Below are 27,092 nucleotides of genomic sequence, written 5' to 3'. Positions count from 1 at the left end.
TCACTTGGCCAGCTGCGCCTTCACCTGGGAGCCCTTCCGAGTGGCTCTGGTGCGAGCGGCCGGCCGCACAGAGTCCCGGGGGGGGACGGCGAGGACATCCTTTCGGTGAGTGGCCCTCTTCCCTCTAACCCACCTGGTCCTTCTGGAGGAGACTGCCCCGCCGCGAGGGCCGCCCCTCGAAGTCTAGTTGGGAAGCCCGGTTCATCTCCACCGAGGCGAAGAGTCAAGGGTGGAGAAGATTGCAGAGAGCCACAAGAAAGGCGTGGCACTTTCTTCCACCAGGGTTTCTGTGTTCAGCGGGGAACACCTGGGCTGGAGTCCCAGACCCACCCCGCTGCGGCCTTGAACGAACCCCCAGGCTCCCAGTGTGTTTCCCCATCTATAGAATGAGGGTAGTAATTCACACACCTGAGAGAACACTGCTGGAAAAACGCATTCGCTGAGGACATTTTAAAGACCTTTCTGGCTTTTTACTCAGTCCTACCGACTTTCTACCCGAGGATTCATGAATCGGGCGGCACACCATCTAGCAGGCAGAAAGGAGCTCTGAGGAGCTGTGCCAAATGGAAGGCTTTCCTAGGCAGAAAAAGGAAGGACAAGGAAAGAGTGGATTGCTTCAGGCAAGGTCACCTTCCTGCGGGGGCCGGGAGGGGCCTGTCCGTGGGCAGATGACCTCACTAGCACTGACCAGGAAATTCCAGATTGACGGGTTAAAGGTCACATTCCCAGGAGAGGCTGACACTGCAGCTAGGTTAAGATCTTCAGTCTTGGTTTGCTGACTTGGGGCTTGGCACAAGGGACTCCATTTGGGGCTTGTTGTCTCTTTTTTAACAGTTCCTCCCTTTTTTTTTTTTTTTTAATGTTTGCTTGTTTTGAAAGAGTGCGGGGGGAGGGGCAGAGAGAGAGAGAATCCCAAGCAGACTGCACTGTCAGCGGTGAGACGGATGCAGGGCTCAAACTCACGAACTGTGAGATCATGACCTGAGCAGAAATGGGGAGTCAGATGCTTAACCAGCTGAGCCATCCAGGTGCTCCAGCAAAATTCCCCCCTTTCGATCAGACCCTCATCCTGAGAGACGCGATCGAAATTTAAGGCGTCAGTGCCATTTTGAGCCACCACTCTGTCGTTCTCGCAGCTTTGATCTGTGCGACATTCCCAGGTCATGGTGGTTTTTGCAGGCTTCCTATGGTGGTCACAGAGTCACGACCTCAGGCTCACGGTTTCTTAGTGGGTCATTCTCTTCGTTCCTTTCCTGACATTCATTCCAGTCTTTGCGAGATCATTTGCTTGGCAGTTAGTGGTTTCGAACATGCGTTTAAAACTTTTGAGGGAAGACAGCGCACCAGGAAGTTACTGTGATTATTAGAAGCAGGAGAATTCCCAGTGTCTGGAATGCACTTTGGAGCTGTGGTCCCCAAGACCCAAACTACTCAAAATCAAGGAAGTCAAAGAGAGATCCTGTTGAAAGAGTTGCTTGTCTAAGCCTGGCGGCTTGCTCCACTGTGGTTTTATGTAAATGAATTTCTGCTTTCCCTGAAGTGTTCATCCAGGTGCATAAGCAATGTTGACCCCAGCACAGACCCCTCGTTCAGCCAGAACATGATCAAGGCCTATTCTCTTATCAGAACAACCTTGGCCAGAGAGCCTAAGGATCTTTGCTGAGCAGTTGTTGCTTAAGCAGCAGAGTGCCCGGTACTTTCATGAGTAAGGAAAGGTTCCTGGTCACAGCATCATTTGAATTTACTGCTAACCAGGGTAGTAGGCCCCAGCCGAAGGAAGCAGGTCCTGACTCACAGAGACCTCCCAACGGGTCCTTCCCAACTCTAAATTCAGGGGCTGACCGATGAGGTGTCTCGGTCTGTAGACAGTTAGGGGCACGTTCGATAACCCTAAGAGGCTCTGCCCAGTTATGTGCCAGCCAGCCAGGCGTTCGCGGGCCCAGGGAGAATGGTAACCACCCCCAGACAGAGATCAGTCCTGTCGGGGCACAAAGCATTCCCACTAAGGTGACGCCGTTAATGGCCAGGTAGGAGTTTTTTTTTTTTTATAACAAACCCAGCAGCCTGAAGGCAAAGGTTTACCCCCCGCCCCCAACCCAGTAGTGGCCTAGGAGATAGGGATGATGGTGCTGTCTCCCCAGACGAATGCCAGATCCAGGAATGAAAAGGAAGAAGAAAGAGTTTCACATTCAGTTAAAGTCTGAGGTCTCCATCCAGCATCTTGGGCAGAAGCAGTCTACACAGATGTCCACTGCTTCTCTCCCCAGTCATTTGATGCAGAGGATCTCCAGTGATCCTACAAGACCAGCTGCCAGGGGGCGCCTTCTTTAGCTGTGAGATGTGTAGGGAAGCTTCAGGTCCCTAGACCCTGGCTGCCATCCAGACAGGAAGACCGGGCCTAGTCGCTTCCAGGTCTCCCTCAGGGGCAGTCTTTGTTCCTAATGATTCCAAATCAGAAGGGTAGGAGAAAATTAGAAACGTTAGTTTCAAGAGTCAGGGTCGGACACTTGAGGAAACCAGAAGTATTCAGGATCCAGTCCAGTTTTCGGGTCTACCACAAAACCTCAAAGACAATTAACAGGATTAGAATCTGATACCTACAAAGGTGCAAGCATCATTTTTCTCTCTGCGATTACCCCTATTCTTTATGCACTACAGATAATCCCAGCAAAAGTAATTTTACATTCAGTTCGGCCTGGTTAAGTGCAGCGAGAACACTGACCGACCACATAAGCTTCTCCATGGTTTCAAAGCTAGAACCATGTAAGCAAAGTACCAGGTTGACTTTTTTTTTTTTTTTTTTTTTTTAAGGGGCTTTATTTATTGGGCCCATACAGTCAGCCTCAGTTCCTTGAAGCTGTCTGGTCATATCTGCGTCTAGGCCTGTCTCTCTCAAATACGACAAGTGAGTCAAAGCCTTGGTAATACAGCCAATATTTCCAGTTGTGTCCTGTTACAAGGATAACACGTTCTCATTGAACTTATGCAAATAACTAATTATATTGCCATGAAAAGAAAACTTTAAAGTTTCTGAGTTCCAGAGGGATCAGCTCAGGAGAAAAAGTAAATGTTTCATCTTTGTTTACAAAGGTATACTTTACCAAATTGCTGTGTGAGAAAAGTTTCCTTCTGTCTGGAAAAACGAAACATCAGTGTTTCAAACAGGAAGTCATAAAAATTACAGTCATCCTCCTCAGCTGGTCCATTTCCTTGTTATTAATCCTCATTCTGCTTGAATTCGGTTTTTCTTTTTTTTTCCTCATTAGTTCTGAAAATTCTTACCCAGTTCAGTTTTATGACCTTGAACTTATCTGAAATCTGGACTTGTCAAAGTTCTTTGCATGAAGCCCCGTGAAGACGAAACACTTTTGTAGGAAAACGTTTGCAAAAGCATCTGAGTAAGACCGTAACTTTCTGTAAATGACAGAGACTTAAAAGTGTCCATTGTTAAAGATCGGCTGAGAGTTCACTTGATAAGGAATTGCAGTTATTTCCGTGATGTATGACGTTTTAAGATAATAACTGGAATCATGACATAATACCAGAACAAACAGATTTCTAGGAATGTCATGCAATTTCTGCAACTCTTACATACCTATACAAATAAAGAAGGTTTAGTATTATATTTTGACAACACTTCCTTTGTGATTTAACATACCAAATAAGCCAAGGTAGTTTAACATCTCCCTTTTTGTAAGGTGAGAGAACAAATCTGTTGAGATGTCCAAGGGCCTCTCTGAAAAATCTCAAAGTTAGTTGAAAGTTAAAAAGAGTTCATTTAGGGGCCCCAGGGTGGTTCAGTCGGTTAAGCATCTGACTTTGGCTCAGGTCACGATCTTGTGGCTTGTGAGTTTGCGTCCTGCATCGGGCTCTGGGCTGACAGCCCAGAGCCTGGAGCCTGCTTTGGATTCTGTGTTTCCCTCTCTCTCTGCTCCTCCTCCCTTGCACTCAGTTTCTCTATCAAAAATAAATAAACATTAAAAAGCATTTTTTTAAAGGGTTCATTTAGCATTTGATTCTTAGAAGTTTATTTAAAAAATCAAAAGATTTTAAAACACTTGGTCAAGTAGGATCATAGGTCACAGTGACACAATATTTACTCATCTATTTAACCACAGTAACGACTGAAGACCTTGAAGGCAAATACAGGAAGTTAAATAGTTGTTTAAAAATAAAAATAAATAAATACATACATGCATAAATACATAAATAAACACATAAATAAATAAGTAAAACCTTAGCTCTTTTAATAGAGAAGACTCAGCTTTCTTAAGGAATCAAAGACCTAATAATAAAGACCCAGGAAATTATTTTTGACAAGACACAAAATCTTTGTTTTCCGGGCAGATAACTTAAAAGGTAAGGAAGAGCCTTTTACAATATCTTATCAAGAGCAACCAGGGGCTCCTGGGTGGCTCAGTGGGTAAAGCGTCCAACTGCAGCTCAGGTCATGATCTCACAGTTCGTGTTCAAGCCCCACATCGGGGTCTGGACTGACAGCTCAGAGCCTGGAGACTGCTTTCGATTCTGTGTCTCCCTCTCTCTCTCTCTGCCCCTCCCCTGCTCATGCTGTCTCTCAAAAGTAAATAAAAACGTTAAAAACAATAAGAATTAAAAAAAAGAGCAACCAATAGTTCAAGAAAACTTTGTCCTTTTTTTATTTTTTTAATATTTTTAAGTTTATCTTTTTTGAGAGAGAGGGAGAGAGAGAATCCCAAGCAAGCTCCACGCTGTCAGCACAGAGCCCAACATGAGGCTCAATCTCACAAATCATGAGATCATGACCTGAGCCGAAATCAAGAGTCAGACACTTAAGCGACTTAACCGCCACCCATGCACCCCAAATATTGTCCTTTTAAAAGAGAGAAAACCAAATTGTAATTTTGCACCGTATTACTTTTGATGTTAAAAGCCATGTAACTTTATTAAATTTATTCTAATCATAGCTGGCTTGACCAGCCATGACAATCTCTTTCCAAAGACTTCTTTTCCGCAAATCTACAACATTCTCTTTTACATTCAGATTTTGCCATACGTTTTCCCTCTTTCCCATTGTGAAATAAACAGCTTCACTTTAAGCCAAAATTTCTTTCTTTTCCCTCAACACAAAAGCCTTTCCTTTCCTCATACCTTCTTTGAGTAAAAACACACCTCTTACTTTCTTTACCTATGGAGATGTTTCCTTTATTATTTCTAGTAGCTTAATTACATATGTTAGAATTTAAAAAAAAATTTTTTTTTCAACGTTTATTTATTTTTGGGACAGAGAGAGACAGAGCATGCACGGGGGAGGGGCAGAGAGAGAGGGAGACACAGAATCGGAAACAGGCTCCAGGCTCCGAGCCACCAGCCCAGAGCCTGACTCGGGGCTCGAACTCCCGGACCGCGAGATCGTGACCTGGCTGAAGTCGGACGCTCAACCGACTGTGCCACCCAGGCGCCCCTAGGATTTTTAACCCTTAGAAACTTTTCATTTCTAGTGGCAATGAAGAAGTAAGTTATTGGGAACTTTTACATCAGCATTCTGTGGCTCAGCAGATTTGTAAATGCAACGTATAATTTCTAGAAGCATACTTTCTCATAAATTTTTCAGTGTAGCACAAAACGTGTTTTACCGGTAGACCCAAATACCTTTGGTTCCTCCGTAAAAGGAAGCCAAGAGTGGATAAACCTGTGTTCCGTGATTAACTAGCTTCTTGCAGTGAACCTCTCGGTGAAGCCACTTTGGAATTTGGAAGCATTTCGGAGGCTTCTGCTCACCAATTCAGTTGGTATCCTATTCTGTTTGTTTGATTTGGGGGCCCTGACTTTCAAGTGCACTTCTTAAATGATCTTATCTAACTAGATCCTTCCTCATAATGGCCCTTGTAATTCTAGGTCGTTTTTACTAAGATTCTGCCGTTTTTGCAGGTATTTAAAGTTTCTGAGACTATAGTTCCTAGACTTAAAATAAGTGGGTGTGCCAGGAGGTAGTATGCTTATCCTCAGAATTGTTATTACGATTTTAGCTAAGCCTTTGGGTCTTTTGGAGCAAAACTAATATCTACAAGGGATAGGCCGCTGGGTTGGGAGCTGTGTGATGTTTAACAGTGTTACCTCGCTGCATTGAAGTTTTCTTGAGGTTGACAGGTTCCCTAGTGTCGCTGTCTGTAGCCCATTTCTAACTCATCCTAATACAGGAGTCTTAGAGTTAGGTAGGTCTACAGAGGGACTCCAGTCACCAGCACAGGGCCACCTTGGGGCACATGGCAAGAAGTGTCTCCTGTCTGGTGTATAGAGGACCTTTCTGACTTCCCTTCTGCAGAACCACTGAAGCAGGGTCACCTCTGGGGTTCTGGCTGTTCTCCAGAGTCGCGTGTGGGTATTGCCCAGAAGGATGACTTTGGTTGGTGTGCACTTTGCAAAGCAATGGAGTCCATCCCATAGGAAGGCTCACTTGTTGGCCTTGCCAGCCTCCCCCTCTCTTTTATCCCCTCCCTCCAGAGTACAGGGCCTTGTGGGGAGCAGGCCGAGAGGTCATCCCCCAGGAGAGCTTGCCTTCTCCTTGAAATTGTCCAAATGTGGGGTTATTTGCCCTTGAGCATGGTGGCCAGAAAAATGGCCCCAAAAGATGCCGCTTCCCAAACCCCACAACTTGTGAATATATTAGTGTACCTGGCAAAGGGGGGGGGGGGGTTAAGGCTGTTAACAGCTGACCTTGAGGTGGGGAGATGACCCAGGTGTGTGTGAGTGCACCCAGGATAATCACAGGGTCCCCGGAGGCAGAAGAGTCCACGTCAGGGTGATAGGCTGGCTTTGAAGATGGAGGAAGGGGCCACTGCCAAGGAGTCTGGGTGGCCTCCAGAAGCAAGGAGTGATAGGAAAACAGATTCTCCCCCAGAGCCTCGGCAACCCAGTCCCGCCCACACCTTGATCTCAGCCCAGTGAGCCCCAGTGCAGACTCCGAACAAAGATAATAAATTTGTGTTGCTAAAATCAACTGAATTTGTAGTAATTCATTCCAGCAGCCTTAGCAAAGTAATTCAAGGAGGGCTGCCTGCTAATAGACCCCTGTTCCGATCCAGGGCCCACCTCTGGGAAGCCGTGGGTCTACCTGGAGGCTCAGTCCATTGCCGGCTCGTGTGGCTGCTCAGTCACTGGAGAGACTTGCTCATCTCTGGTGGCCCCGAGCCTGGGTTTTCATGGAGACACATACAGAGGGGGACAAGACACAAAGACCGGGACCAAGATGGAAGAACACTGGATCCGACACCCACCACCACCACCACTGTTGAAAACCAGGGACCCCCAAAGGCTACACCTGAAATGGCTAAACTGGGAAACGGATTGGATTCCGGCTTGTCTCAACCATGGTACTGGGAGGAGAAGACACGCCTCCCTAGAGAACGCCCAACCAGAGCCGCCTTTACGTGGGCCTGGAGCCTGCATCCCACACCAGGTTGTGTCTGGCCTCGCCAGCCCTTCCCATGAGCCTTCGCTGGCCCCACCAGCCGCAGCCACCCGGGGCTCTGCCCTCGCCCGCTCTCTCTGTCCCACCCCGCCATGCCTCTCCTCCACATTTTATGAATCAAATTTTTCAGACCTGAAGATCTGGAAATAGCTGTCAGCATCGTATATTCACATTCTAATGTGTCCGACTTCAGGGGCGGAGCTTAGGGAAAAGCTTTCTTATACTGCCCTTCCTGGGGCCCTTCAGGAGCCCTTGAGGAGCCGGGGTGGGGGGCTCCCCTTAGGCCTTCCTTTAGGATGAGGAGATACCCCGGACACACGGTTCAGGCTGCCCTTCCCAAGACACAGAGCTGTGATTTGGGCCAGCCAGTGTCACACGCGTGGGTATTGTCACTTCTTTCTGGTATCGTGACTGACAGAAGAATTCTTGAAACAAAGTGCTTCAAGCCACCTCCCGCCTTCCAAGTGACTGCTGAAGACCGCCTACAGTGTCTGGTCATCTTTCCTGTTTGATTAGACCCCTGTCCCCACAAGGTGGGCACTGTTAGGCCCTTGGCTCATGTTACCTCTTGGGTCCTCCGTTGGCCTGTGAGAGCCCGTGAGGCGGCTGCTTCTGTGTTTGTATCCAGGTTACCGGCAGATGCAGGCCGTGTCCCCATTCATTCATGTGACCTCCTCCCTCGCTGTCCCCTGTGCTCTCGGTGTTTACTCTCCCCTCCCAGGGAAGTACCGAAAGTAAGCAACAGCCAGCAAAGGAAGCGTCTCAGGGGAGCAGCTCAGGCTTGGCGAGGCGCCGTTCTCATCACGGGGCGGCCCCTCGGTCACCCCCGGGTGATCTGTCAGCCAGAACCGCGGCCTCGCCCCTGCAGCTTTGCCTGAGCCTGGCGGGTTGGAGCGAGGGAGCCCGTCACCGGACACAAGGAGTCAGGGGTCTCGTGGCAGCCGCGGCTCCGTGTCTGGGGTTCCGGGTCAGAAAACACCACCGCCTCCCGCCTGCCATGGCTGATGCCGGTTCTTAGAAACCCTTCATCCGGTTGGATCGCTGTCCCCGGGAAGACGGAGGCCCTGCACACAGGTGATCGCGCGGCACTGACCCAGCCCAGCGCCCCTTCTTTTCTGCCTCAGCGCCGGCCATGGGCCTGAATTTCCAACTGCAGGAGCTAATTCCGCCCGGCTGCTCCCACTCCGTCCTTCAGCTGCTCTTAGGCCTGCTTTTTCTTTTTTTTTTTTTTTAGTCTGCTTTGTGCCTGTTTAGCTGCACAAGCCACCTCAACTGTTTTGTGTTGTGTTGTTTTTGATGTCCTCGGGGCGTACATCCTAAACAAATCCTAAAAATTCCAAATCGTCAAAACGCTGCCCTGAAGTAACCAAGTCAAGCCAAGTGAGAAAAGGCCGTGACCAGCATGGACAGGCCACAGAGTGACTCTGCACACGAACTTGGAAACAGAACGAGGTGCAGAAGCTCTGGAGAAACTCCACAAGCTGAGGAGAAAATCCTCAACAGCCAGATCCCTTGTTCCATGAGCTGCCCAGCTTGGGGGGTGGGGGGGCAGCTAAATGCCCGTATGAGAGCCTTGCCGTGAACCCATCGCCCGGGCCTGCCTGAGCTCTGCTGGTTCCAGAACACTCCCAGGCGGGGCAGGGTGGTGGTGCGGCCTCACTGGCTGCTCCCGGAACAGCTTCTCCACTCGGCTAAGGAATAGTTTTCCTAGTCAGAGATACTAGAAACGTGTCAAAGAACACCTCATTCCTGGCAGAGTTGTGGAGATTTTTATGCCCCAGGGTTCTGCCTACCAGAAAAGGAAGGGAAAACTTTTCAGTAGGAACGACACGATTATCGGAAAAACTCGGAGGGGCGCATCTGGAACTCTTCCTCACTGAAGAGGAGACTCTCTGCAGAAAGTGAACCAGAAATCACCCCTGCTATCGTCGCCACGCCGGTCACGTTGTCGCCTTTCCCGACAGGCCGTCCCGGATTCTGTTTGGAGCAGAGCGTGGGCGGCGGCTGTGTGAGCTCAGCGGGGCCTGGCCAGGCGCCATGTGAATTAGATGGGGTGAGGCTCCGGGCGCCCCCGGAGAAGCAAGGCAGGCGGCCATCAGCACCAATTTCTGTTGCCGTTAGAAATACCCGAATTTGTCTGCGCGCAGAGATAGATTTCGCAGAACGATCGTGCGTCAGAGAACCGCTCCAGGCCGCCGGACCCGTCCGCCCCTCCCTCCGCCAGCTCCATTGATCGGGCTCACTCCCCGATTCCCTTCAGTTCTTTCAGCAATTAGTTGACACGTGCTGTCGCGCCGCAAAATCGGAAAACACACAGAATAGCCCTGCTCGGCCGGGCTCTCCTCGTTCATCTCTTCTGTCGGCGCGACGTGAGGCCGGTGGAAAGAAGCGGCGCGCTATCTCTCAGCCCGCATGCCCAGGACTGCCAGCCTCCCCCCCGTCTCAGAGTTCCGTCTGCCTCGCAATTGTAGAATCGGGACGAGCCCGTTCACGAGACGCTTGCGGATGAGCTGTGAGCACAGTATACTTGAGCACAGTATACTTCGGCGGACGCTAATCCCCGCGAGGTCCCTGAGAAGGTGACTGTGTCCCCAGTTCTGGCGGGGACGGTGGAGGCGTCGTGGGCAGAGGTACTTGCCCCGGTTGCGCCGCGACCCGGCGCCTTCGCGGGCGGCGGGCACTGGCGTGTCCCAGTCTCGTCCGGTGGGAAATCCTGCTTTGCCATCCGGTAGCATTGGTCGCCTCGTCTGGGAATGACCTGCAAAGAGCACAAGGGTCCACCCTTTCCTCCTCGGCCCCCTTCCTGCGGTTGGCTCCTCACCCCGAGTGGGCCCGGCCGCCCTCCCGCCTGCGGCCCCGGGTTGCCCCGGCTGCCTGGGGGTGCCGGCCTCGGCCGGCTTGGTCAGGTGAAGGGTTAAATGTGTTGAAATAAGCCTGGACCTCACAAAAGAAGTGACATTTACACCCTGGACGTTTATGGAAATACTTGCCGAAGGAAAACAACCACAACATTGTGCGTGTTTTTAGGAAGAGAACGGCCAAAGTGTCTTTAATTCACTGTTTACCCGTGAGAATTACTCCCAGGAGTGATCCTGCAATAAAATCTTCTTGGTCTATGAGAATAGAGAGAAATTGAATCAAAAGACTCTATTTCCACTTGTATTTATTCAGTCTGGGAAATTCAGTGGGCCGGAGCATTAGTATCAGCAGGGGATTCCTTGCTCCTAGCGTTAAATTACTGTCATAATCGCTCAATTATTTCTTCCTTGTACTGTTTAAAATAAAAATCCATCACATTCTATGTTTTTTTTCTAGCATTTATTAGGTTGAGTGTTTAGGAAAATCAATTATAGTCAGTCAGGCATGAATTGATGAATGTTCTTGTAATAATTGTCAGTTGTTAAACTGAATGTACTTTCTCTTCTCACTCTTTTCATTTCCTTCAGAGGGCAGAGGTGGCTCAGAGAGAGGCGGAGACCTTGAGGGAACAGCTCTCGTCGGCCAACCACTCTCTCCAGCTGGCCTCGCAGATCCAGAAGGCGCCGGACGTGGTGGGTAGCCCGGCCCCGTGGGGACTCTGTGCGCCTCGCGTCTGCACCTCTGTGCTATGGCTGCTTGCCTTTGCTCACGAATGTTGCATCTGGGGGAAAACAGTTGAACCGGTGCTGTGTTGGTCGGGAATGCTTCGGACAGTCTGGGGACGGGACTCGTTAGGGTCAGAGGAAGGACTATGCCGATGGCGCGTCAGTGCTACCTGGTCGCCAGCCCAGCATAGAGGCCGAGGCGGGAGATCCCCCTCACTCCCAGAGGGAGTGCCTTCCTGGCTAGGCCTGTGGGGAGACGGCTGGCAGGGGGGTGGGGGTGTGAAACAAGAGCCTTGCCAGAATCACATTGGAAAATTGGAGGTTTGGTCTCCACCTCGATGTGTCCTTCCAGAGTGAGAAAACAGTTGGCGATGAGCAGGGCGGGCCAAAGAAGTAATAACACAGTTAACGTGCTCTGAGTCTGCGTAATGGCAGAATCTCTCTGGAAGTGCCAGCATTCCGAAGGAGCGAGGCACTCGTCTCGGTCCCTTCTTTGCTTCTGGATTTTTCTAAGATTAGTAAAAATTGTTCTTAGCCGGAACTTTTCCCAGCTTGAGCAAGGCAGCTTGGACCTATCAGATTACAGGCTCTCACCTTCTGGCTCTGAGCAGTGACTTAGGGCAGCACGGAATTAAGACCCGGATATTGGAACCACGCCCCTGGGGTCAGACCCGCCTTTCGTTAGCTGTGTGACTTGGGGCAAGGAACTTGCCTTCCCTGAGCCTGGGTTTCATCACTGGTTTTGTAAGGGTTCCAGGACATTCTTATGAGCAAATAGCTTAGAATAAGGCCTGACCTGTAATCTGTGTCATTCGGCTTCAACGGTTCCTCTTACTGCGGCTGGCCTCACCATCTCTGATCCGGGAACCCTGGGTTCAAAGCGCTGACTCATAACCTGTTTACTCACAGACCTCAGGTAGTCAAACTTGTGCAGCGTCAGTGTCCTCGTGCGCAGAGTAGGAGTGAGTGGCCCTGAGGCCCTTCAGCTCCTGTCACCTGTGGTGGGTGAATTATGCTTATAAGTGTCCTTTTCTTTAACAAAGAGTTACAGGGTGCCTGCCGTGTGCCAGGACCCGCAGTGGACGGTGGGAGAGCAGGGGGGTGGGGGGGGAGGCGCCAGGCCCTTCCAGAGAGGGCACAGTCTAACCAGGAGCCTTGCTGCTGTGATAACTCACACGTCGGTCGGACAGCCATTCTTCTACTTCACCCGTGAGGCGGGTGTTTCATTTCTTTACCTAGATGAGGAAGCGGAAGTTCTGGACTGTGCACCCCTTGCCCCAGAACGCTGGGCCCCGCAGGGGCTAAGCCAGGACTCGACTGGGTCTTTGTAAAATTATTCCCTAGGAGCAAACCTAGTTTTAGTGCTAGGACCCCTTTTTATGAATGGATTTTCGGACACCCAGTTGGCCCAGTCGGTTAAGCATCCGACTTCGGCTCAGGTCATGATCTCACAGTTCATGGGTTCGTGCCCCACGTCCGGCTCTGTGCTGACAGCTCAGAGCCTGGAGCCTGCTTCGGATTCTGTGTCTCCCTCTCTCTGTGCCCCTCCCCTGCTCACACTCCATCTCCCTCCCTCTCTCTCTCTCTCTCTCTCTCTCTCTCTCTCAAAAAAAATGAGCGTTAAAAAAATTTTAAAAAAGAATGGGTTTTCGTATTCTTTCCTTAAGTTAACGTTTAATTTTTAAAATTAATTAAGGGCGCCTGATGACTCAGTCAGTTAAATGTCCGACTTTGGCTCAGGACGTGATCTCACGGTTCATGAGTTCAAGCCCCGCATTGGACTCTCAGCTATCAGTGAGCCCACCTCGCATACTCTGTCCCGCTCTCTCTGTCCCTCCCCCACTTGCGCGCGCTCTCCCTCTCTCAGAAATAACCATTTTAAAAAAATCACTTAAAATAATAATAGTAATTAATTAATATTAACTAAAACATGATTTAAGTGTTTCCAAAAACAGAAAAATTCTTCGCTCAAGGGGCCATCCCAACTTCATGGGCCCTGATATTAATTTTACCTGAAGTGTCCCACGGGCTCTGTCACCGTCCCCTGATCCAAGTGTACCTCCCTGGACCCAGCGCCACGCTGAGGCAAGCGGAAGCCCTCGAGGAAGGAGCCGGTTTGGCGTCTCTCAGCCTCTCTGGTCACCTTGGGTTCTCTCGAGAAAGCTGTCCATCCTCCGTGTCTACACGGGGCTCCTGAGCTAAAGGTTTTTGATTGAAGGGCTTTCTGGCACCATCCTGGACTGTAGCAACCAAAACATTTCAGGAGGAAATGAATGTTTTTGCAGGTAGAGTCAGTTGTGGGTCCTTGAGGCGCTTAAGCACTTCATCATGGGCTAAGTGCAGTGTTTACATGGCTCCGGTTCAGCCTTCCAGGAGCGGGCCTGCCAGGGCTCCCCCCGGGTGTGTGTTCCCAGGAGCTCCAGCCCCAGCCCCAGCCGGCCGGGGAGCAAACATAGGAAACGGGGCCAGCGGGAAAATATCTGTTGGGCTTGGCTGGCAGGACTCGGCAGAGAAACAGTAGAGTCTATAGATCTAGCAAAAGCCAAAACCGATCCGTTGGGTGTCTTCACGGAATCGCCTGTTCTGGAAGGTGAGCCGTCTCTCGGCGAGCTCTAGCTCTGCGTGAGGGGCCTCACTGGGGCTTTATATGGTTGTCTCGTTTATGCCTCAAGACACCGCAGTCATTAGAAGTAGGTTTTATTATCCTCGTTTTACAAGTAAGGGAACGGGCTCAGAGGAGTTAAGTAATGTACCCAAGGTCACAGAGCTAGAAAACGCCCAAGCAGAACTTGATCCTAAGTTGTCCTACTCCAGAACGCATTCTTTCTCCCCCACGTCAAGCTACTCTCCTTCGTGTGCGTTGAATGAGACGGGACATATTCAGGTCCTTTGTCAAGTAGTTATAGACCAGTATTAGTCCAGGGCTCCGGGACACCACCTCAGGCCACCCCTTGAACCTAAACAAACCATAACAGTAGAAAACGCATCAGGCAGGCGAACCTACCAGGTGACTCTACCGGATGGAGTCTGCCTACTTTGGCCACTTGGTGTTGGCAGAAATACGGGGGGTCGGTAGGAAAGAGGAGTAAAACTGAGGTCCCTGTGGCCTCATCTTTCCCCTGCGGGAGTAAATGTAAGTAAGGTATTTGCCTAGGTTCAGGCATCTGTCTCTGAGTCTCAGGTCCTAGGTGCACCTTCGTTTCACAGTTCGATTTTCCCTGATTTTCCCTGTCTTGCATGGGGCTCTGGCATCTCACCCCTATTTGATATGGAAACGGCCGCCGGAGAAAAGAGGTCATTACGTAGCTTATCCAGGACTCAGACGCAGGCAACTGGGGAGAGAGGGGAGGTGAACAGAGTTCAAAGGGACATAACTCATTGGGGTCCTCCACCAATAGCTTCTGCTTTTATGTTCATTTAAGTTGTTTTTTTGTTGTTGTTGTTTTTTCTTTTTTTTTTTTTTTTTTTTTTTGGAGAGAAACAGAGACCGCGTGAGTGGGGGAAGGGCAGAGAGAATCCCAAGCGGGCTCCGTGCCGCCAGCTCCAGAGCCCCACGTGGGCCTCAGACTCACAAAACTGTGAGACCATGACCTTGAGCTGAAATCAAGAGTCAGACACTTAACTGACTGAACCACCCAGGCACCCTCTTTTTATAATGTTTATTTATTTTGTTAATGTTTAGTTTAAAGAGAGTGCAAGTGGAAGAGGGGCAGAGAGAGGGGGACAGAGAATCTGAAGTGGGCTCCACGCTGTCAGCACAAAGCCCGATGTGGGGCTCAAATTCACAAACCTCGGATCGAGACCTGAGCCAAAGTCAGACATTCAACCGACTGAGCCACCCGGGTGTCCCTGTAATGTTTTTAGACTCTGCAGAGTATTTCCACATCCTCTCCTGGCTCCTGAGCTGTCAGAGCCCCCACCCCCAAGACCTGGCACCCATGAAGAGCGTAGGACCCCCTCTGGGTCGTGGAAGCCCAGAGCCGTGGGTACGTCCCTGCTGGGACAGACTCTGGGGACCTGGTTGTGGTGCCCACCCGGGCCTCTTGTCGGACTTGGAGAAGTCAGTTTCTGTTCCTTCCTTGAGAGGCTTGTCCGAGCCAGAGTCCTGACCCTGAACCCCATCAGACTCGCCGGGGAGTTTCCTGGGTCCTACCCCACACTCCCTGAGCCTGTGTCTCCAGGGTTGAGCCCAGAACCCATACATTTTCCGAAGCCCCCAAGTGATTCGGGTGCAACTGAATTGAGGCCCAGACGGACACGAGGGAGCCGGCGGTGCTGACCCTCCTTGTGACCGTCTCCTGGGCCCTTGTCTGCTTCTTCCTATCTCCTGTGTGTCTTCATGATGGGACAGCCAGGAAGTGAGCCACGTTTGGGCTTCAAGTAGAATGCTCTCTTCTGTCTCATTTCCAAGGTCTTACTGATTTGGGTGGATGATCTCATCTCATTTAGCTTATGTAAGACACAAATGGCTTTGGCTGTGTTATGAATGAGGAATCTGGCCTGGGTGCCTGAGACATAGTTGATGTGCCCAAGGTCTCACACGGCCAGCTTGTGGCCAGGCCAGACTAGGACCCTGGCGTTGAGTAGATGGCCCTCTGGGACCGCCTGCCCCCAGGTCCCCAGCCTAAATCCAGGTTCAGCAGTGAGAGCTGCTGTTTTTACACATATCATGTGAGCCACTGATCCCTGGTCTGTGAACTTGCACTTGCCCGTTTAAAATCCCGGATCCCCCGATTTGGCTTGTTTTACCAACTCTCCCTAAGAGCACTCGAAACTGTTGTTATGGCTGGCATCCCTCGGGTTGGAAAATTGACAAATAAATTAGGTATTGTGGCTCAGTCTTTACCCCCCATAAGTCTGACCTCCCCAGATATCCCTTGCATTGTGTCCCCAAGCCCGCCACCTCAAGGCGCCTCTGGCCACCCTTCTGAGCAGTCGGTCACCATCAGGTGGCAGCAGGCTCGGTCCTTTTCAAGCTGGCCTCGGCATCAGTCACTCCCCCTTATGCCCTGTCCCTGCTCTTTCTGACCTCTCTGCCCTCCTGTGGTGCCCCCACCCTCAAATGGAGCCCCTCTTCCTTCTGACAACTCCTGCCAACACTCCACCCCCGCCTCTCCCTCTCACGGCTCCCAGGTGTTTCTGTCACTAGTGTCCCAGGCCCTAACCCCTGGCGTTGCCAGGAGGACTTGTCTCGGGTCCCCGTGGCTCCTGACCTTGGTTGTTGGCTGGCGTGGTGCTCCCCAAACTCTCTGTGGCCAAGGACGGCTTGTTTGCTCATTCACTGCCGATCCGTTGCAGACCGATGGTTTTACAAAAGACAGTAAGAGCGTCACAGCCGTGGCGAACTGTGGTACAAGTTTCTAAATGCTCACTCCGCATTTCGCTGCGTGTCTCGCTGTATCAGCAACAGTCTGTGAGCTGGCACCAGGCCACGGAGCACACTCTGGACAGAGCTGATCTGGACAGCACGCGCCCTTTTAAGTAAGCTGGCGGGAAGACGCTCGCTAGGGCCATGTGCACGTCTGCCAGAAGTCAGCAGGAAATGAACCCACTTTATAATACGACACAAACCAAAGAAACAGAAAAGAGTCAGTCCTTTACACACAGAACTTGACATTCTTAAGTGACAAAAGTCCTTAATTTCATGGGGCGGGGGCAGTAGATATGAAAAGTTATTTCCCTGACGACGGGCTGTCCCCCAACGTGGGAAGTCGGTGACCAGCGCATCGTGCGTGGGATGGATTGGCTGCACCTGCCGGCTGGGGCTGTAGCCGCTAGTGTTTTCCATCCCCGTGAAGTGGGGGCACCCGGGCGGCTCGGTCAATTGAGCGTCTGACTCTTGGTTTCAGTTCAGGGCATTGTCTCACGGCTCGTGGGTCTGGAGCCCCGCGTCGGGCTCTGTGCTGGCAGTGTGGAGCCTGCTTGGGATTCTCTCTCTCCCTCTCTGTCTGCCCCTCCCCCGCTCATGCCCCCAGCACACAGCTGGACCCTTTCTGTCACCTTATTCAGATCTTTGCACAGGTGTCACAATGTCAACGGGGCTTTTCCTGACCATCTTATTAAAACCCCACTGCCGGGGCACCGGGGTGGCTCAGGCCGTTAAGCCTCTGACTCTTGATTCTGGCTCGGGTCATGATCTCACGGTCCGTGGGTCCAAGCCCCCTGTCAGGCTCTGCGCTGGTGGCGCAGAGCCTGCTTAGGCGTCTCTGTCTCTGTCTCTGTCTCTTTCTCTCTCTCTGCCCCTCCCCCACTTGCACGCACGTGCGCGCGCTCTCTCTCTCAAAAATAAATAAACTTTAAAAAAATGCAAATCAGTAAAACCCCACCACCTAGCCCAAGTCTGACCCCGGGCCCCACCCCCGCTTCAGTCTCCTGATGGCCTGGTTGCCGCCCAGCACGCTTATGCTATCAGCCAACACATCTGATGCGGCTCGCGTGCCCAGCCTCCTCCCGCTGGCTGGATGCTCCGTAACGACAGGGACCGTTGTCCTGTGCTCACTGTACGCCCGGCTCCTGGTGGGCACCCAGTAAATCCTTGTCTGCCGGCCGAATCCAGGCGCGTTTGCCGTGCAGACAGGAAGGTGGTGCAGGGAGGGTGTTGGCGGGTCCCGGCAGAGGCAGGAGGTCATGCCTCACCCTGAGCTCACCATCCGCATCCCTCCACCTGCGTGTTCTTGCCCAAGCCCTGCCCGAACCCCGGGGGGCTTTGTCATTTCCTTTCTCCTCCGCAGGAGCAGGCCATAGAGGTGCTGACCCGCTCCAGCCTGGAAGTGGAGTTGGCCGCCAAAGAGCGGGAGATCGCCCAGCTGGTGGAGGACGTGCAGAGACTCCAGGCCAGCCTCACGAAGCTGCGGGAGAACTCGGCCAGCCAGATCTCCCAGCTCGAGCAGCAGCTGAGTGCCAAGAACAGCACGCTCAAAGTAAGGGGGCCGCGGGCCGAGGGAGGGCTGGACCCGCGCGCCTGCCCGCTGCCCCGCCTTCCTCCGCACACGGCCCTGGTGGGGGGGGGGGGGCGACTGGCGCGGCTCTTCTGGCTCCCCTCTGACACCCACAGCCCCTCAGTGGGTTGCTTCTGTCCCTGGCATCGGGGGCACGTGCCGGGTGTAGTGACTGTGGCAGGAGCCCTTGTCCCAGAAGCCACCTTATTCGTTTGCCCTGTCTTGGCTGTTGCAATGAGTAGATCTCATGTTTGCAATCTGCACGGGTCACGGTGAGAATTTGTTCTCCGTCAGAAAGCCAAAGTGACCGCTTAGGTTTTTCTTGGTCTGAACTCCAACCGTCAACAAGCGTTTTTCCCTCCTGTGGGAACAGTGAGGATCCCCTGGACACGTCTGTCAGAAGCCTGGGTGCACCGGGGCCGTCAGATGTTTCTGGAGAGCATCTTGTCTGGAACTGACCGCAAGTAGGGCAACCTTGAGCCTCCGTGAGGGAGCTAGAAGCAGGGTCCTGGGGCCCAAGACGGGGAGAGTGCCTTTGAACCCTTACCAGCTCTTGCCTGGACGGCACTGCCCTCGATGGGCGGCATCCCTTGCAGGCAGCGCTTGGTAGAAGGCCCCATCCCGCGCCCACCCGTGGCCATGCTTCCCAGCCCGGGATGTCAGACTGCCACTTTGTACACTTGCTGGTGAAGAGTTGGTCACAAGCTGCCTGCACAGATGTGCCCTTCGTTCGTCCAGCTCTGCCAACCTTTTAGTATACTTTTTAAAAATAATTGCACTTGATTTATTTCCAGCCTGTTGCAGCTAATGTAACGTGAAGGTAATCCTCGCACCCTAGGTTTGTGGTGCACCAGAGAGCCAAGGGGCCTCGGAGGTAGCTTGTTTGACGCTAAGTGACAGGACTAGTGACGTGTGGGCCCAGCTCCCGGGCCAGATGTGCCCCCGCTCCGCCGTGCCTCCCCAGCCAGGGCGATGCCCTCCCGGGCCTCCCGCCCTGCCCCGCGTGTGTGTGCAGAGCACATGAATGACGGCCGAGCACAGCCGTCCGTATACTAAATGCAGTACGTCCAGATGAGTTATACAAAAACATCAGGAAAACTTTTTCTTATAGAAAGTACTTCCAGGGCGTAGTTAGGCCCGTTTGGATTTTTTTTTTAAAAAACTGACATTTTCCTTCCCAGCGCACGACCGTGTCTCTGACCCAGAGGCGAGTTTCCAACAGGTTCTGTGCTCCCGTCAGCTCGCTGGCCTGACCTCGCTGACTCAGGGCCCCCACCGTACATCCCCCCTGGTCTCTTCCTGGCCCCTTCGGGGTGGATTTCACTCACTGTCCGAGGAACCACTGGGTGCCTGGGCCCCTCGGAAGAGCCGGTCCTGCCGACTTTGGGGAGAGGGTTGAGGACCCGTGGCATTTATTTCTTCTTGAGTTTCTTACTCTCCCATCAGCCTGCCCAGTGAGCACTAGCGCTCATTTTTTATTTCTAGATTAAATTTAATTTTCTCATGTTATAGCCATTTCTGACCCCAGCAGTGGCATTATTATTAGATAATTTGCCTTCCTCTCCTTTGTTACAGTTAAGGGGTCTGACTCAGATACAATCCCGCATTTGACTATGAGAGGGAGGCTATAGACCTTACATTTTTTATTATAGAGCAATTTCTTCTAAATCAGTTAACGTTTTAATGTTTGCCTTCTCAAAAAAAAAAAAAAATGAAACGCAGTTTCACAAATTAATGTTCTTTATCCGTATCTTGGGGGAATTCTTTAATACGGTGCAGTTAATGAAACAATTTGGCAATACTTCTTCCAAAATTACCGCTCCCTTATCTTCATCCGATCTAATAATCAAAACATATCCTCTAGTAACAAGACTCTGATTCTCATTATCTTAACCCCTTGTCACCAGGAGTGAAGATCTCCCCAATATTGAACCCGCACGCAAAAGGCATCAGCATCCCCCAAAGAACGCGTCTATGCCTCCCTCACCCAAAGGAACGAGGTTAATTGAACCAGTTCCCTTCCCGGGGCTTTTTTTTTTTTTTTCCTAATGTGTATAATTTGTAGTCTCAAATCTAAACTAAACAGCAATACAATTATGAAGAAAATAGGAAGGAGACCTGTCAAATGGGCAGCTTTGCTGCTTCCGCAGTGGTGGCAGGGGGCGGGTCTCCGACCCAGCAGCGGTCCCTCGGAAGCAGCCAGGAGCCGCACCTGAGCTTGCCCTGGGGCTTTCCTTTCTTCCTCCTCCCTCTCCCGCCCCGCCGCAGCCTGTTCCTTCTTGGGCCGTGCCGTTCAGTTCTGGGGGACCCTGGGACGCGGCGCGTGAGGCTCGAATTGGGACCGCCGCTTGAGGATGCTGAGGCTTCAGGCCCGGCTCAGCTGCTTGACATCGGGCGTGGTTTTGCCATGCATGTTGGCGATGGTCTTTGAGACAGATGCTCCTGTGCCTGATGGCAGTCACTGGTGGGGTGTGGGGCTGATCCCACAGGGCACAAGGCATAACGGGCAGAGCCCTTACGCTGCGGCTTCTTGGGGTTTCTCGACCAGTACAGTACTTCTTGGTGGTAGCACTGAAATGGACCATATCTGGGGACTCACTGGTTCGCTTTCTCTGACACCTTGAAACTCTCCATCTCTCGCAACCAGTATTTCCTCCCTTTGCCTCGACGATCGATTGGCAACCGTGTGAGGATAAATGGACAGGTGGATGTTCTCCAGTCTCTCTTCCCGCCATGCTCTGCTTTCTCGAGCCAGATTCACCCTAAACGCATCGCTCTCCACACGCAGCGGCATACCCTGTAGTCTTAGACGGCAAAACACGCTCAGACGTGGGTGATGTTTCTTCCTGTCTCATCTGACAAGTGCTCAAGCACAGTGCCACTTGTCCGGGCCAATTCTGTATTTGTAATTAATGAACTAACCCGACTGCCATTACAAGCCAGCTATTTTCGATAACTCTATTCTGTGGTCTTCTGTTGGAGCACTTCAATACGGAGGCAGTATAATTAGGCAGTCACCTGCACTCTACTTGCTAAAGCACAGAAAATAAAGCTCCCGATAAATAGCTTCCATTTAAAATGGCTATTTATAAGAAAGGCTAGCTAAAAGAATGCCATTCTCCCATTAGGAGAAGGTATATTTTTTAAAGATGAGTACTTCCCACTAAGGGGGTGGTGGGCAGGTGTATTAGCATCACCTGGGGGAGGCTGTCTCCAAACCACATGCCTCCCCAACTCTCTGTTCCCCTCACCCCCATCTCCTGCAAGGTCCTGTTGAGCCACCGTGGAGCTCGCCTTGTCCCTCGGGGGGTTGGGCCAGGAAAAAAGAAACAACCACTTCCGTAGACTCACTTGGTGCCCTTGATCCTGGACGCTGCCTCTTTGGCACGTAGGTTCCCTCGCCCGGCAGCGGATTTACTCTGCACTGAGGCCGCCTTCCGTCCTGTTTCGGTGAGCGTCCCATCGATGTCTCGGGCTCACCACACGAGCAGGTGTGATGGTGATCCGGTCTCACGGAGGAGGTCACTGAGGTGAGGAGAGGCCCGTGCACGCGCCTGCCCGCCAGCAGGACTGACTTAGCCTGGATGGCACAGGCGAGCCCGAACCTCAAACGTCCCGACAGCAGGGAGCCCGGGACCGAGCTCCCCACAGCCTTGTCCTGGCTGGATCTTGAAAACGCTGTGAGCACAGAGTCAGGGAGAGGAAAGAAGGAGGTTTCCGTGGGGAAGAGGAGGCAAAGGTGGCCCCGGTGCAGGAAACAGAGGCGATCTGCGCGGCCGCGGTGGCGAGGCCCCGGGGGAGAGCACACTGGACTCAGTCTCTGAAAACCTGAGGGGCTCCATGCTAGCGGCCTTGAGGTCCATGTGAGGATTGAGGTAGGAGCGGGAGGCCACAAGTGGGCTCCTCCAGAGTGGCTGTAAACCCGGACCCATTACTGGAAACGTTTTCAGGAGCTGATTACGTACGGGAACCTACGACGCGTCCTCTTTGGCAGGACACCTGTGCCCCTGGCCACCTGGAGATGGACCGAGGCGTTTCACCTGTAGGCCGCCCCAGATCGCGGCACACCTAGCTGACCATGACGGGCAACGTCCAGGCGGCCTGAGCACGGAGCCTGGGCCCTCCTAGTCTGTGATGGCGCCATTCCGTGAGAAGGAGTTGGCTGCCTAGTCACACCTGGACCACAGCTCGTGGAAACTGGCAGTGACCCGTGCCGGGAGCGAGCCCTCCAGTATAACTGTCACTCCCCCTCCATGGCCTGGCCTTGTGCCCTCAGGCCCTCTGGGCTTCCCCCCACCCCGCCACACCCAGCATCTATAGATCCTAAATTCGCGTAGGAACCGTGGAGACCAAACGGGCTCCCCGTGCAGGTGGAATCCTAAGCCTGGACCTCAGACATGCAGTGTCTACCTGAGGGGCTGGGCCTCAGACCCTCCCCCCCCCCGCCGCCCCCACCGCCACCGCCCTGGAACGGGAGCCCGGTCACACCTCCTCATTCGTGACTGGTGGTCCCCGTGAAGACAGGGGTCACACCCTGATGCCCCTGGCCGGCGCTGTCGCTCCTAAGAAAACACGGCTGAAAGCCTGGCTCTGACCATCTCTGGAGGAAAGACGGAGGCATCTGCCCACGGCAGTGCCCCCACCTGACCGGCCCACCGTCTCTGTTGGGGCAGAGATATGTTACTGCCCAACCCCTGCTGTGCCAGCCAGAAGAAGGGCCTTGCCGAGGGTCTCTGCCTCAGAGGCCCCTTCATTTGGCAGCCCTAAAACAGGGGGCAGGCATGTCAGATCTTGAGTAAGAGGCGTCTTTTATAAACGTGGCACCCGTCTGCCACACGCCGGTATGCCTTGCGTTTCAAATTAAATTTCCTTAATTCTTCAAGGCTTAGCCAGGTTCTTAAGCACTTCCTCTGGATAATTAATTCATCTAGCCATTCAAGACAATTTGACGAGCACCTCCTGAGCTCCCGGAACGACGTGTGTGCTCCCTGTCGCTGAATGGACGTGACCCACATCACGTGGTCCTCTCAGAGGGGCACTTGGGTGTCCTGCGTGTCCTCGCCGCGGCCCTTTGAAAACCCGTCGTCCAGATGAGGAGCGTGAGGCCCGACAGGGCCAGGAGTGGGCCAGCAGCCCATCTCTGACCCTTGACCTTTTCTCACCTCTCTGTTAAAGCCCAGGCGGGTTCCTTCACCAAGCACCTTTTCCGGAAGATACCCTGGTTCCCAGATGCTGCACACACTAGATGCGCTGCCTGCCTGCCACCAGCACTTCACGGCCAGCGCTGCCCCGGGCACCCGTGCTCCTCCTCCGTGGGTCTGCCGGGGAGCTGGGATGTGGAGAACTCCATAAGGGGAACCCCTGGATTCAGAACCGGAGAGTCCCTTCCAGAATCATACAGTCTATCCAGTACCACCCCCCAGGGTTAAAGTCCTAGCAACCACGGTAACGGTAACAACCATTTGCGAAGCGTTTTGCCGCGTGCCAAGCACTTAGCATTATTTCCTCCAGTCCTCCCCAAACCACTATACCGTGTGCACCAAGACCCCCATTTTATACATGAAGAAACTGAGTTTGGTGTCTTGTTAAAGGTCACCCCGCAACTAAGTGGCAGAGCCAGGCCTTGGCCCTGACCTGTCGGGCTCCGGAGCCCAGGCTTCCAGTGAGCGCCTGGTCTGGCCTCAGCACACGCACCTTCTCGGTTCCTCCTGGAATTACCGACAGGTGCGGCCGGCCTCTGCTCTAACTAGGTCTGATGGTAGAACCCAGTGACACGTTTGCTCTCTGGGCAGACAGCCACCTCTGCAGAAGCGATGCCACCATTAAATGAGATCGCGTTTGGGGCACGGAACCCGGCCCACCCCGAGGAGCACCAGCAAAATCGGAGCGGAGCCTTCCTCCACAGAGAACGACAGACGGAGCACCTGTTGCCTTTCCAGATTGAGAGTTTTAGAAACTAGACTTTGCAGGCACCCAGCAGGGAGTTTCTGGTCTGAAGCCCAAGCAGAGGACCATTGATCTTTTTTCCATGGTGGGCATATCTGGTACCACAGGCCGTGTGCCTCCTGCCCCTTCACGCCACTACGAGTGTGGCTCTGGGGACATCGCACTCCCCAGAGACCGTGGTGAAGACGGGCTCGAGGTGCTCACGGGTCAGGACAGGCTCTGTCAGGCGGCCCCGCCAGCCCGCATCCAATCATCTGCCCAAAGAAATGAACATCAGAGGTTTACAGATGCGGTCTTGGGTTCTTCTTGATTAAGATGCCCCCAGGGGGGTGACAAATTTCAGCAAAAGCTATTCAGTTCTCAGCGAAAAATGTCACATCCGACCAAGTTACACAGCTCCAGTCCTAAAACCTTCTAATTAGGGCCCATCACAGGTCTGCAAAGCCATGCTCCCTGGGAGGCTGGGCCGTGATGACAGCCCCACATCAAAGGCCCTGTGGCGCCTCATCTGCACCAGGACCTTGCCCCGTGCTCTTCTGCTTGGCCCTTTGAGGTTGTTGCTGCCCTTCCCGTATTTCACAGATGAACCACTCATTACCGAGCCCCAAGGTGTCCAGCTCGTGAGTGACGGAACTGACTCCAGGTTCCGTGCCGCACCGGGTTCGGAAGCGCTCCGTATTTTCCCCTCTCCCTGCCCTCCCTCCTGTCTGTCTCGTGTTCCCTGAACACGACCAAGTTGTGCGTGTGTCCCAAATCCAGCATCCCTGACCTCCGGCCTGGTGCCAGATCACCTTTTGTCTGGGAGTGCTCCCTGCACGCGATCGTAGGGGAGTGACATAAGCGCTTCTTCAAGAGCACCTGCAGAGACCCTGGTGTGGGAATGTGACTGCATGCTACCCCCTTTTGACTAGGACGAGAAACCGTTAGGAAGTTGACAAGGGGTCATTAAAAGGAACTAGGGCAGAGCAGTTTTACACCATGGAAATACACAAGAAACTGCCAGCAAAGACGACAGGGAAAGAGGAGCGAAATGAGTTTAGCTTACAGAACACCCGAATCCTTAAACAGCAGGCAGATTGAGATGCAGGTTGAGCATCCGGCCCGATGGGCCGGATGGGCATGTCCTCCCCAAACTCTAGAACATTCTCAGCCGGACTTAAACTGTAGCTGTGGTCGTGGCTGGCCACGCAGAACCCTGTAGATGGGAAGGCGCTGTCGATTCCCCCCCAGGCCCGGAAACCTGCTAAATCGTCTGCCATCCCCTGCCCCAGCTGGGTCTGGTCTCCTTCCCCTTTGCAGGAGGTCAAAGGCAAACTAGTCCAAACACCCTCACGGAGGAGCGTGTCCTCTGCCCACCACCCACAGCTAACGGCCTCTCCTGGCAAGAAAGCCCTGCAGAGCTCTGTGCAAACCGATTACATCAATGCCCCGTGAGTTCGCAGACCCTGATGGAGCACGTCAGAGCGTCATCCTATCAGGGGAGCGTGTCACCTCGCCCTCCCTCTGAAGGGCACGCGAGGGCCAGGGAGTCGGCTGTGCCCCGCCTTGGCCCTGCTGGCCAGCTGCCCTCCGAGGGTCCTCCCGTGGGATTCCGACAGAAAGACCGACCAGCTCAATGGGTCTCCGCTCCTAAAATGCCCACATCTGGGGGGGGCGGGGGGTCTGGAAGTACAAATGCTCTTCTTTCCCGATGCCAGCGCTCCACCACGAAGGGCTCGAACCCCTTGTCAGCAGGGTCCCCGCCAGAGGTCTTGACATGCGACTGACTGCCTGTGTCAGCTTGCCTAATATATTTCGGGAAAAGCCACGCGCTGATTTTAAAGTGCTGAGAACTTCTCTCCGTCCTGTTTGCCATTTCACGGTATTTCATACAAAATGGCCTTTTCTTGTTCTGTTTTCCATTTACGTAAAGCTTTGTCCCACCTCGGTTAAGTTTTATGCTACACTGTGTGTGACCACGCCTGCACGCGGGCCCGTTCACACCCGACCGTGCCCGTTCACACACACACACACAGGCGCGCCGGACCGGAAGCGTGAGGGCCAAAAGGCGACCCCACGTGTCACCACCATTCGTTTCTAGGTGCCGGTGTTCCCCCTCAGGGACGGCTGGATGGCTCAGAGGGAGTGCAGTCGGCGATGGCTATCCCAGTCCACACAGGCTGCCCTAACACAACATCCTAAGCCAGGGGTTTAAGCCACAAACATTTTATTCTCAGAGTTCTGGAGGCTGGGAAGTCCAGCATCGAGGCTCTGGCAAATTCCGCATACGGTGAGGGCTCCTCTCCTGGGTCACGGACTGCCGTCTGTCCGTCCACTGTGTCCTCACATTCCTAGCAGGGCAAGGGAGCTCTGCGGGGTCTCTTTGATGAGGGTGCTGGTCTCATCCATGGGGCTCCCCCCTCACGCCCCCGTCACCCCTGAAGACCCCGCCTCCTCACACCACCCCCTTGGGGGTCGGGATGCGATACACGAATTGGGGGGGGGGGGGGCACAGACATTTGTTTCGTAGCCAAGTCCGTCCACCTGTTTCAGACACAGCCACTAATAAAGTTCCTCTGTTTGCAGCAACTGGAAGAAAAACTCAAGGGACAGGCTGACTATGAGGAAGTGAAGAAGGAACTAAGGTAAGTGTGGAGACGCCTGCTCGGCCACCCGCCAGTCGGGGCTCCTCAGCGACATTTGCTCAGGAGACTCTGCACCAGGAATGGGTGGGGGGACCAGCCACGGGTCCTTGCCCCGGGCCGCCCAGAGCCGTGGGCGTTTGCACTCAGGCCTGTGCCTGAATTCTCCGGACTTTCCATAAAACTCTGCGCGTTTAAAGTAGGCCAGCACGCACAGAATCAAGGGAGACGTTGCCTTTCAAGCAATTATAAAACACAGGGCCGTGTTGCAGACAGAAGTTCCCTGAACAGGAGCAGAGCAGGGAAATGCTTTCCCGTGGAAAGAGTTCCCGTGGCCTCCCACCCCCTGCCCACCTGCAGGTGCCAGGACTTTCTTCTCCCAGTGTCCAGTTTCCCCTCCGAGAGGAAACAGCTAAAAGCCTGTCACCCCTCCAGTGCTAACGTTTACACTCTCAAGGTGAAGTCCCCTCCCCACACCCGGCCTCCCTGCCTCCCCGCCTCCCCCTGCCATCTCAGACTCCCTGCTCCCTCCCCCCCCCCCCCCCCCCCCCCC

General features: G+C 53.1%; 1 protein-coding gene across 9 annotated transcripts in view; it reads left to right on the top strand.

Moving 5' to 3' along the window:
- Positions 1–27,092, top strand: part of CUX1 (cut like homeobox 1) — a 375,851-nt gene that overhangs the window by 270,995 nt on the left and 77,764 nt on the right. For 6 of the 9 annotated variants that reach the window (XM_053213809.1, XM_027042015.2, XM_053213808.1 and 3 more), the window contains 3 exons: positions 10,897–11,001; positions 17,766–17,954; positions 26,484–26,542. In XM_053213809.1, the coding sequence (XP_053069784.1) occupies positions 10,897–11,001; positions 17,766–17,954; positions 26,484–26,542 (353 nt within the window). The remainder of the gene's footprint in view (positions 1–10,896; positions 11,002–17,765; positions 17,955–26,483; positions 26,543–27,092) is intronic. The other 3 variants (XM_053213812.1, XM_053213810.1, XM_053213805.1) reach the window with 1 other exon arrangement.

Source organism: Acinonyx jubatus, chromosome E3 (genome assembly GCF_027475565.1).
Source record: "Acinonyx jubatus isolate Ajub_Pintada_27869175 chromosome E3, VMU_Ajub_asm_v1.0, whole genome shotgun sequence".
Taxonomy (NCBI): Eukaryota; Metazoa; Chordata; class Mammalia; order Carnivora; family Felidae; genus Acinonyx; species Acinonyx jubatus.
The sequence above is the reverse complement of the archived record's forward strand: the minus strand, read 5'-3'. Positions and strand labels throughout refer to the sequence as shown.